General features: G+C 44.4%; 2 protein-coding genes across 8 annotated transcripts in view; one reads left to right on the plus strand and one right to left on the minus strand.

Annotated features, from left to right (window-relative positions):
* The window catches only part of ormdl2 (ORMDL sphingolipid biosynthesis regulator 2), a 209,000-nt gene extending 207,507 nt beyond the window's left edge, over window positions 1–1,493 (plus strand). For all 3 annotated transcript variants that reach the window (XM_070869688.1, XM_070869690.1, XM_070869691.1), the window contains one exon: window positions 1,103–1,493. In XM_070869688.1, the coding sequence (XP_070725789.1) occupies window positions 1,103–1,238 (136 nt within the window). In that variant the 3' untranslated portion in view covers window positions 1,239–1,493. The remainder of the gene's footprint in view (window positions 1–1,102) is intronic.
* Window positions 1,494–5,850: 4,357 nt separating this feature from the next.
* Window positions 5,851–12,240, minus strand: part of dnajc14 (DnaJ (Hsp40) homolog, subfamily C, member 14) — a 29,884-nt gene continuing 23,494 nt past the window's right edge. For all 5 annotated transcript variants that reach the window (XM_070869695.1, XM_070869696.1, XM_070869694.1 and 2 more), the window contains one exon: window positions 5,851–9,336. In XM_070869695.1, coding sequence (XP_070725796.1) covers window positions 9,126–9,336 — 211 coding nt within the window. In that variant the 3' untranslated portion in view covers window positions 5,851–9,125. The remainder of the gene's footprint in view (window positions 9,337–12,240) is intronic.

Here is a 12,240-nt window from a genome sequence, read left to right on the forward strand (position 1 = left end):
CTTCGCCCCCTCCTGCTGAGTCTGCCCGCTCTGCAATCAGCGACCTGGCTTCACAGCCGTCGCCCTCCTGCAGCAGCACATGCTGCTCCCTGCAGTGGTATACCACAACACGCTGCTCCTTCCAATGGCCCCGGCCTGCTGATGATCTTGAAGGCTGAGACCGCGCTGATTTCCGGGCCGGGCCGGGCCGCTGAACGCTGCTCCCTCTAATGCAGCCTTTCAATCACAGTAAAGTGCTTTGGGATGTTGTGAGGTTGTGAATGGTGCTATATAAATGCAAGCCTTTCTTTTTAAATATCATCTCTGCAGATTTGTCAGGTGACGATCTCCTGCAGTGTGGTTCTATAATTGATACAGTATCCCTAGGATTGGGAATTCTGCCAGGGTTCCTGTTGCTGATCAGTGAGGCCTTGCATGTGTGTATCTTTCACAATCGAATAGCCTGTCAACACACTCACACCTAAAGTATTTTCACTTGGATGCTGAAAAGTAATCAGTACCTGTGGAATCATACCTGTGCACAAGGTGGCTCCTGCAAGCGGTGGAGGGGAAACTTACAAATTAGCATCTAGTTAATTACTGAGAAATAAGCCAAGGCCTTGAAGAGGGTACAGAGATTTATTGGAATGATCCCAGGGGGATGAGGGACGTCAGTTACGTGGAGAGACTGGAGAAGCTGGGGTTGTTCTCCTTCAAGCAGAGAAGGTTAAGGGGAGATTTAATACAGGCGTTCAAATGATGAGGGGTTTTGATGGAGTAAATAAAGAGAAACTGTTTCCTTTAGCAGGAGGCTCGGTAACCGGAGGGAACACAGAGATTTGTGATTGGCAAAAGAACCAGGTGTGACATGAGGAAACATTTCTTTACGCAGCGAGTTGTTGTGATCGGGAACGCGCTGCCTGAAAGGGCGTGGGAGCAGATTCAATCGTGACTTTCAAACCGGGAATTGGGTATATCCTTGAATAGGACAGATTTGCAGGGCTAAGAGCGGGGGAGTGGGACTAATTGAGCTGCTTTCAAAGAACTGGTACAGGCACGATGGTTCTATGAATTCACATTTATTGAGTGACAAACAATTCTTAAAAGTATGTTTTCCTTTCAGGTACATATTAGCAAGTTTCTACACTAAATATAACGTCATTCATTTCCTGGTGAACACCACGTCTTTGCTCACCGCCCTCATTCCCAAACTCCCGCAACTGCATGGTGTCCGACTCTTTGGTATCAACAAGTATTGACTGGGTGGGTGGAGGCTGGGCGAATACTGCAAGGTGATGCTGCCACTGGTTCGAAACAGCCTCGGAAGGGGGCCAGCATTGGGCACAATGTGCTGAGACAATGAACGATGAAGAAACTGCTGGCACTACCTCTCAAAACAGCAACTGTTTTCTTACCTGCACAACCTTGTGTGTGAGTTGTGTTCTTGTGTATAAGCTGCTTGCGTATAATTTTATACGTTTTTTTCTCCTTTGCATTAATTGTACACATATATAAAAGAGGTTTACATCAGTAAGGGTGTGGAGGAGTGTTTGTGTGTATAAGAACGTAGAAGAATGTGACAACAGGCATGCAGCCCAGCAAGTCTGCTCCTGTCCACCGCCCCGCTCAGACCCCACCCAACTGATTTCATCTCTTCCTCGCACCTCCTACGGCACAGGAAGCCTTTCTTCCCATAACCATGGCAGAGCTGCTGCTTGATCGATCGGCGCCCCTGACCTCACGCGGGCTACTCAACTACGGCAATACAGGCTGAGCTGGGAGTCGGTCCCGTTCCTTTTTCTCCCATTCCACAAACGGTCATGAGGTCGGGCTATCCGAACTTTGATACAGCATACAAAAGGGCTGTATTAAAATAGTCAGAGTCACAGCATGCTGTGGAGTGGCATGAGTGGCCCTTGAGCCTGGCATTGTGGTCCTTGCCATAAAGTGTGTGACTTAACACTGCAGGCAGTTAAAATTGTGAAACTTCAGCATCTCAAGCACCACAACCTACAGTACTGAGTTTGATTAACCACATTTCACAGGTGACCATGCTAAAGCCCAATGATAAGCATATTGTGCACCAATGGCTATATTGAACCTTATAAGCCACTAATCCTGGATTAATCAGATTCTCGTCTAGCTCTGTTTAAAGGGAGTTAATTAGTTTTAACACTGAGGTTAGCAGTCTCAACAGAGTCCCGAAAACATATGTATTATTAGTGTGCTTTTAACCCTTAGCTTGCAGCAGCGTGACTCAGTTAGTCTTCTGCATTGGTAGATCCTGTGTTCAAGACCCACGCCTGGACTTAAGCATGTGATCTAGGCTAGCACTCCAGTGCAGTACTGAGGGAGTGCTGCACTGTCGGAGGGGCAGTACTGAGGGAGTGCTGCACTGTCGGAGGGGCAGTACTGAGGGAGTGCTGCACTGTTGGATGTGCTGTGCTTCAAATGAGATATTGAACTGTAGTCCTATCCACCTGCTCTGGTGGATGTAATCCCACAGCAGGAAGTTCCAGTGGTCACCATTCCTCATTCAACCACCACCAAACACAGATTGACTGGAGAGTGCTGCTTGTGGAATGTTGCTGTGCAAAAATTGGCAATTGCATTAAAATAAATGAGCTGAGGAACTTCATGTGGTGTTCGAACATTGTCCTTACATCTCTGGGCCATGGGCTTGAATACAGCCTGACCCAGTGAAAGTCTCCTGTGTGTGTGGTAAGTGAAATGACTAGGGCTAGTCTGAAACAAAGTCCCGGGGGCCAAAATTGGTCGAACAGAGTCGTTTTTTTACCGCCCGGCATTGCTGGGGCAAAGTGCAGGATTTTCATTTTTTCTCGGCGGTAAGCCGAGCGGAGTGCAATGTGCGGTGGCGAGGCCTTTTGACTCGGGAATCTTTGACTCCCGAGTTGTGCACACATGCATGCTGCTGTGAAGCTCCGACCCCCGAGAGGCAGCGAGAGGCCAGAGACTGTTTGTTTGGAGTTCCTGATTCACAGGTATGAGTTTAACCTTAAATGCATTGCTCTTAATGTAGTTCTCCAAATTATTACTTATTTTAATAGTGAATGTGCTTTCAATGCGTGGAGGACAGCATGTTGGTGTCTGATGCCACGATAGTTGGTATTTTTAATTGTGTGTCCATTATTTGTCTATCTCCCATTCACCAGATAATCCTTTGAAAGGTCAGATGTACAATGCATCAATGTTTCTCTACTCTCTCCCCTACTCATGACATTGGGGGGGGGGGGGGGGGGGGGGGGTTGAACCAAGAGGGTTGATTAGTGCATACGATGTAGTGTATATGGACTTTAGCAAAGCTTTTGATAAGGTCCCACATGGTAGACTGATCACGAAGGTTAAAGCCCATGGGATCCAGGGCAAAGTGACAAGTTGGATCCAAAATTGGCTTCGAGGTTGGAAGCAATGGTTGGTTATTTTGACTTGAAGGATGTTTCCAGTGGGGTTCCGCAGGGCTCAGTACTGAGTCATTTGCTTTTAGTGGTATATATCAATGATTTAGGTTTGAATATAGGGAGTATGATAAAGAAGTTTGCAGATGACACTTAAAATAAGTGGTTCATAACAAAGAGGAAAGTCATGGGCTACAGGAGGCTACCAATCAGGTGGGCAGAGCAGTGGCAAATGGAATTTAATTCAGAGAAGTGTGAGGTAATGCACTTTGAAAGGGCTAATAAGGAAAGGGTATACACATTAAGCGGTAAACCACTTAATAGTGTAGATGAACAAAGGGAGTGCTTATCCACAGATCCCTGAAAGTAGGTGGCCAGGTGGATAAGGCGGCATACGGAATGCTTGCCTTTATTGGTCGAGGCATAGAATACAAGAGCAGGGAGGTTATGCTTAAATTGTATAATACTCTGGTTAGACCACAGCTGGAGTACTGCGTGCAGTTCTGGTTGCCGTATTATAGAAAGGACGTGATTGCACTAGAGAGGGTGCAGAGAAGATTTACTAGGCTGCCTGGAATGGAGAATCTTAGTTATGAGGACAGATTGGATAGGCTGGGTTTGTTCTCATTGGAACAGAGGAGGTTGAGAGGAGACCTCATTGAGGTGTACAAAATATTGAGGGACCTGGATATGGTGGATAGGAAGGGCCTAATTTCCATTGGAGGGGTCTATTATGAGGGGGCATAGTTTTAAGGTGGTTGGTGGGAGGTTTAGAGGGGATTTGAGGAGGGTGGTGTGGGGCTTCTTCACACAGAGGGTTGTGGGGGTCTGGAATTCACTGCCTGGAAGAGTGGTGGATGCAGAAACCCTCACCACATTTAAAAGGTGCTTGGATGGGCACTTAAAGTGCCGTAATCTGCAGGGTTACAGACCTAGAGCTGGTAATTGGAATTAGACTGGATAACCTCTTGTTGGCTGGCACAGATATAATGGTAAGTACTGCAGGAATTGAATACGGCCAGGGTGATCTCTCCTGGACTAGTTTTGATTGGCTGGATGGGTCAGAGAGGAATTTTCCCAGATTTTTTTCCCCCAATTGGCCTGGATTTTTAATTTGTTTCTTGCCTCTCCCAGGAGATCACATGGCTCCGGTTGGGGTGGAGTGTAGAATGTTTTAGTGTAAGGGGTGTCACAGTTGTGTGAGGCGGACTGGTTGCTTTTACCTTTCTACCATTGTTCACAGGTTTATGTGTAACCTTCAGGGCTGCTGACCGAGGGCCGTGTGGCTCTTTCTCGGCTGGCGCGGACACGATGGGCCAAAATGGCCTCCTTCTGCGCTGTAAATTTCTATTCTATGTTTCTAAATCGCTGCCCGGGGGAGGGTTGAGAGAGAGAGACTGGGGTGTGGGAAAGACTGGGAGGTGACGGAGACAAAATTTTTATTAAAGTTAAAGTAAAAGATGACCCGTCAGCTGTGTCTACATACCACCCACTGAAGATCAACTTAAAACCACCTTTTCCAGGACAGTCGGCAGCTTCAGTGGTAAGTCACGGATTTTGTAATTTTGGGCGGTATGGGGCCGTGGTATGTAGGTGTTTTTTGATAAATTTTGGGTGGTACACGGGTGGAATGTCGACCAATTTTGGCCCCCAATGTGTGCACATTCACAGCACAAAAAGTCTGTAAAACTTGAAATCTCATGCAAGGTCACACTGAAAACAGGTGGTGGAGGCAAAGTACACTCGAAAATCAAAATGCTGCAAATAATTAGCAGATCCAACAGCAACTAAAAGCATATTTCAATTGGGATCCTTCTTCACTTTGCATTCATCCAACTGGGCTTAATGAACAGTGATGGGTACAAACACGGGAAAAGGGATTTCATTAATCATACCATCCCACGCCTCGCCAAGCACACCATCTTCAATGCATGCAGTCAAACAGCAATCCTCATGAGAAGGTAGGCATTTGCCTGCATTAGCACTTCCACCACAGGAAATGACAGGTCACTGCACCAGACATGTCTTCAACATTTCTTTGTGTCTCTTCTCTTCTGCATGACTCAAAATTAATACCTGGCTGCCTAGTCGTTGGTTTTTCAGGTGGATGTAAAAAGAGTCCAGGGCACTATTTCTAAGAGCAGGAGAGTTTTTCCCTGATGGCCCGGTCAATATTTATCCCTCAAACAACACCTAAAACAGATGATCTGGTCATTTATCTCATTGCTATTTGTGGGATCTTGTTGCATGCAAATTGGCTGCTACGTTTCCGAGATTACAAAAGTACTTCCACTGGCTGTAAAGCGCTTTGGTACGTTGGGAGGTTGTGAAACACACTACATTTAACAAAGAACTTGCATTTATATAAAGCAATAGAAGTTCTGGCACGATTAAGATCTAAAGATACAATAATCCTCCTTTTAAAAAAAAATACACTTTGGTAATGCGATCTGCATTTTATTTTCACTTCTGAAAAGGTTCTGGCTAACAAGAGATTGTGTTGGGAACTACAAGCCTTTTCAAATCAAATGAAATGAATGGAGGTCTAATGAGTGAACCCATCAAATAATACAGCTTTAAACTTGCTGATTGTCACCTCAAAATCTGTAACTTTAACAATGCTCACAGTAATGGTCAGCAGAACTTTGATAACGGATTACAAACTTTTACATTAAACAATTTGGTCATAAAAGCCAACAAATTTTTTAAATTACTCGTTCAACCTTAAATATCTTAGCTCATCTAAACGGGGCAAGCTATTGTCAAGAATTTCAGTGTTATAAACAAAAGGGGTAATTTCATAAAATGGTAAATGAAATAAAAGCAGAAAAGGCTGGAAACACTCGGCAGGCTAGCTAGGCAGCAGCTGTGGCGAGAGAGCAACAGAGTTCAAGTTTCAGGTCGATGACCTTTCATGAGGTTCATAAAACGGACCTGGACTTGAGACATGAAACTCTTCCACTTTCCCACTATAATAGTTTTTTTGGATTCTATCACTGCAGTGAAAAGTGCAATTAGCACATATGCACAATTTAAATTCTTGTAATGCCAGGTTTACTTGTACAGACCCCATCAAATTGTGAGGGCTGCCGAATTTACTTGTCATCAGTAAGCACTTCGAAGGTGGATGTGGAATTTTCACCCACGCAGTCTGGACTTTTAACGTAACCTGTTTCCAGCCAAATGAATAAAGTGCTCCCAACTCCAAAATGGACTGCGGAAAGAGGGAGGCGAGAGGAGAAAACAGAGTAAAAGATTTTAAGCTTAAGGGTAAAGTTTGGACAGGTTTAAAAAAAAAAGTTAAAGCATTTAATTTAGTAGTTTAGTGTCAATATTACAATACAGCTATTCCTGATGTCCCATCTAACCTCCACCCCACCGAATCAACTTTGCTGTTCTTTTGTATCTTCTATCCCATTTCCCCCTCAGTTTCTTGGCTAAAAGTCCACTGCCTGCTCTCTCAATCTCCTCCCACCCCATGCTTGCCGGCATCATTACGCCTCTCCCATTCAACAACGACCCCAATCTCCTTTAATACCCTAAACTCTTCTTTCAACCACCACCGTATCTCAAACCTTTCCTTCCTTTCCAAATTCCTCACAATGCTGCCTTGCAGCTGCACTCCCACCTCTCATTCTATTTCCTCCATCCTGGCTTCTGCCTTGCCCACAGTACTGAGACTGCTCCGGTCAAAGTTACAAATGACATCTGACTGTGACCGTGACAATTCAATCAACTTGCGCTTCCTTTAAGCACAACTCCCCAAATTTACCATTGTATGTTAACAGGTTTTCTAGTAATTTTTGAACACAGTGGTTGAGGCACTCGCTCGAGACCATCTTTTGAAACCTGGCATTTTCAGACATACAATCAACTGACTACAATGCAGCAATTGTCCTAGTTCTCCAGATTGTTCAATGATCACAAATCTAGCATCTCAGGCATACTGTACATTCCTGCATAGAAAACTAGGACATTTAGATCGTTGTTCGGGGTTGAAAACGGTGAGGGCAGGGTCATACTATATGCAAGTTATGGTGGAGAACAGCACTGTAGTTCTCTCTGGAGCACACACTGCTCTCCTGGACTATTCAGTACACTCTTGCTAGATTCCAGTCCTGTCCCTGTCTGTGCATAGAACCAGGAGGACATGGAACAGTAAACATGTATTTAAATAAAATTTCCTACTGTCTGGGGACTGGTGGCCATGTTATACATGGGTCATAGAATCTACCCCCCCCCCCCCAATATTTTTTGGCTAAAAAGTAGGGAGTCACTTTATAGTTGGGCACCTTACACACAAGTATACACAATATATTAAGCCTTTAACTCTATTACTGTTAACTGGACAATTTTTGGCTCAATTCCCAGAGAAAGGTTGTTAAATCTACAAGAAACAAAAAAGGTATGCAGTGTTGAATCAAATTTCTATCAATAAATATCCTCTTTCCATTCCCACCCCATGAAGCTATGAACACAGATGACGCAAAGGATACTTCATATTCCTGGACTGAGTTAAATCCAGTGTTAACCCGGAGTACCTAATTTGGGTTGCAAGGCACTTCATACTCATGGTGTTCAATCATATTAAGATCTCTGCAGACATCCATATAACATATTACTCTTGCTACTGATGATTATGTTTGCCATTACTGTGTAAGACAGTCATCTTCATTGAAGAGTTATGTTAAAGCCAATTGAGTACAGGAGGGGGGAGGGGGAGGAGGAGGAGGGGGGAGGGGGAGGAGGAGGAGGGGGGAGGGGGAGGGGGAGGAGGAGGAGGGGGGGGGTAGAGGGACACAGGACAGTATAGTGGGAAGGACGGGGGTGTAAGAGGGGTGGGGGTGTAAGAGGGAGGGGTGGGGGAGGGGGGTAAGAGGGAGGGAGGGGGGGGTAAGAGGGACAGCGGGAGGAAGGTAGAGAAACCAGGGGAGAGGGGGTGGTGGTGTATGACAGACATTCGGAAAGCCTACAAACATTGAGAGACAGCAAAGGACTAAAAGGAGCACAACTCAATTTTTCTTTTATGGTAAAATTATTAATCAAAGATTCATATTTTCTGGTTAGAAGATCTGTGTTTGATTTCTGCTGCACAGAAATTTACCAGTAAATTTTTAATTTTTTTTTAAGTTACAAAAAGAAATTGTATCCGATCTCCCAAATCACAATAAATGTGCCCAATTTTACACAGTTAACTCAAATTACTTTCTGGTTTCTTTTGTTTTAAAGTGCTTTCTTTAAAGAAAATATGAAATACCTGTCTTATGGTGGAAATTAGGCCATTATCCAAGCACATTGTTTTACACTGTTCCTTTTGCAATGCAAACTTTTCCCCATTAAAATGGTCAGGAAGACATGTGACCTCAGGGAAAGGAAGAGCCAATAAACACACAACATTTGAGGAGGTAGATGAACATGGGAAAATAATGAAGCATTTTAAAAAAGTCACCTACCATGTTCCATTCTACCTGTTGAAACCAGAAATTAATTTGTCTGTGCCTAACAACTTAAAAAGTACAGTAAAGTCCTCTTAAGATCACCTTAGTTGCTATCGTACATCCAAAATAAAATGTTAAAAACAATGTACAGTCTAAGTCTATTCATTCAATTCAATAAAAGAGGACTTTTATTTGTCTTTGTTCTACTCTAGAATCAGGGTTGACCTTCTCAGTCAGGCTACCATTAAGCTGACAGAAGTGATTGCTGAGGTTTGTTTTTGGATTTTAAGGCTCAGCGTGGGAATGTCCGTCGCACCTTCTTCCTCCTCTTTTGCTTCGTGTCCGATCTCTGCGCGGACTCCGCTTTGGGCTGACTGCTGTGCCCTGGCTGTGGAGTGCCAAAGAAGCTCCCGTTCGCCCTATGTGGCGCAGCACCCTGGAAAATTTTGCTGAAGAAGTCTTGGAGGTCAGCAGAAGCACTTGAGCCACTTTCCGAGCTAGTTCTAAATAAGGAGGGAACAAGAGACATTACAATGAGGAACCAACTAGGGGGGAGGCCATCTTAGACTGGGTGTTGTGTAATGAGAGAGGATTAATTAGCAATCTCGTTGTGCGAGGCCCCTTGGGGAAGAGTGACCATAATATGGTGGAATTCTGCATTAGGATGGAGAATGAAACAGTTAATTCAGAGACCATGGTCCAGAACTTAAAGAAGGGTAACTTTGAAGGTATGAGGCGTGAATTGGCTAGGATAGATTGGCGAATGATACTTAAGGGGTTGACTGTGGATGGGCAATGGCAGACATTTAGAGACCGCATGGATGAATTACAACAATTGTACATTCCTGTCTGGCGTAAATATAAAAAAGGGAAGGTGGCTCAACCGTGGCTATCTAGGGAAATCAGGGATAGTATTAAAGCCAAGGAAGTGGCATACAAATTGGCCAGAAATAGCAGCGAATCTGGGGACTGGGAGAAATTTAGAACTCAGCAGAGGAGGACAAGGGATTTGATTAGGGCAGGGAAAATGGAGTACGAGAAGAAGCTTGCAGGGAACATTAAGGCGGATTGCAAAAGTTTCTATAGGTATGTAAAGAGAAAAAGGTTAGTAAAGACAAACGTAGGTCCCCTGCAGTCAGAATCAGGGGAAGTCATAACGGGGAACAAAGAAATGGCAGACCAATTGAACAAGTACTTTGGTTTGGTATTCACTAAGGAGGATACAAACAACCTTCCGGATATAAAAGGGGTCAGAGGGTCTAGTAAGGAGGAGGAACTGAGGGAAATCTTTATTAGTCGGGAAATTGTGTTGGGGAAATTGATGGCATTGAAGGCCGATAAATCCCCAGGGCCTGATGGACTGCATCCCAGAGTACTTAAGGAGGTGGCCTTGGAAATAGCGGATGCATTGACAGTCATTTTCCAACATTCCATTGACTCTGGATCAGTTCCTATGGAGTGGAGGGTAGCCAATGTAACCCCACTTTTTAAAAAAGGAGGGAGAGAGAAAACAGGGAATTATAGACCGGTCAGCCTGACCTCAGTAGTGGGTAAAATGATGGAATCAATTATTAAGGATGTCATAGCAGTGCATCTGGAAAATGGTGACATGATAGGTCGAAGTCAGCATGGATTTGTGAAAGGGAAATCATGCTTGACAAATCTTCTGGAATTTTTTGAGGATGTTTCCAGTAAAGTGGACAAAGGAGAACCAGTTGATGTGGTATATTTGGACTTTCAGAAGGCTTTCGACAAGGTCCCACACAAGAGATTAATGTGCAAAGTTAAAGCACATGGGATTGGGGGTAGTGTGCTGACGTGGATTGAGAACTGGTTGTCAGACAGGAAGCAAAGAGTAGGAGTAAACGGGTACTTTTCAGAATGGCAGGCAGTGACTAGTGGGGTGCCGCAAGGTTCTGTGCTGGGGCCCCAGCTGTTTACATTGTACATTAATGATTTAGACGAGGGGATTAAATGCAGTATCTCCAAATTTGCGGATGACACTAAGTTGGGTGGCAGTGTGAGCTGTGAGGAGGATGCTATTAGGCTGCAGAGTGACTTGGATAGGTTAGGTGAGTGGGCAAATGCATGGCAGATGAAGTATAATGTGGATAAATGTGAGGTTATCCACTTTGGTGGTAAAAACAGAGAGACAGACTATTATCTGAATGGTGACAGATTAGGAAAAGGGAAGGTGCAACGAGACCTGGGTGTCATGGTACATCAGTCATTGAAGGTTAGCATGCAGGTACAGCAGGCGGTTAAGAAAGCAAATGGCATGTTGGCCTTCATAGCGAGGGGATTTGAATACAGGGGCAGGGAGGTGTTGCTACAGTTGTACAGGGCCTTGGTGAGGCCACACCTGGAGTATTGTGTACAGTTTTGGTCTCCTAACTTGAGGAAGGACATTCTTGCTATTGAGGGAGTGCAGCGAAGATTCACCAGACTGATTCCCGGGATGGCGGGACTGACCTATCAAGAAAGACTGGATCAACTGGGCTTGTATTCACTGGAGTTCAGAAGAATGAGAGGGGACCTCATAGAAACGTTTAAAATTCTGACGGGTTTAGACAGGTTAGATGCAGGAAGAATGTTCCCAATGTTGGGGAAGTCCAGAACCAGGGGTCACAGTCTGAGGATAAGGGGTAAGCCATTTAGGACCGAGATGAGGAGAAACTTCTTCACCCAGAGAGTGGTGAACCTGTGGAATTCTCTACCACAGAAAGTAGTTGAGGCCAATTCACTAAATATATTCAAAAGGGAGTTAGATGAAGTCCTTACTACTCGGGGGATCAAGGGTTATGGTGAGAAAGCAGGAAGGGGGTACTGAAGTTTCATGTTCAGCCATGAACTCATTGAATGGCGGTGCAGGCTAGAAGGGCTGAATGGCCTGCTCCTGCACCTATTTTCTATGTTTCTATGTTTCTAATCCAGGCTGTTTTCCCTCTCTAAATGACGGCATCCCAAGGCAGCAGATTGTCAAAACCCTTAACCAGTCAGACTGTTAGATTCACTTCAAGAGATTCTCCTGTGGAGGCCAGCTGTGTCACACACCATTCCCTGGCCAGAAAGACAGGTGCACAGCTTTTGAGCTGGCTGTTAGAAGTTGAATGAGGAGTGTGAGTACGATTTTTAACAAAGGAAAATATACTCGATTATAGGAACGTATACTCGATTATTATTAATCTGAGGGTTTGAAACACCGGCTGTCCGGAATGCTCTTATTTTGCAGACCATAAACACTCACACAAGTGGGAACTTTCCTCCCAACTATTATGAGAACAAATTCTACACGATTTACACCTCCCACAAGATGCAATTCATTTTTTTTTTTATTTTTAAAAAATTATTAGAATTGCAAATTGACACCTGCAGTTTAGACAATTAAACCAACGTGATATACCCCA

The sequence above is a fragment of the Pristiophorus japonicus genome, chromosome X (genome assembly GCF_044704955.1).
Source record: "Pristiophorus japonicus isolate sPriJap1 chromosome X, sPriJap1.hap1, whole genome shotgun sequence".
NCBI classification, from domain to species: Eukaryota; Metazoa; Chordata; class Chondrichthyes; family Pristiophoridae; genus Pristiophorus; species Pristiophorus japonicus.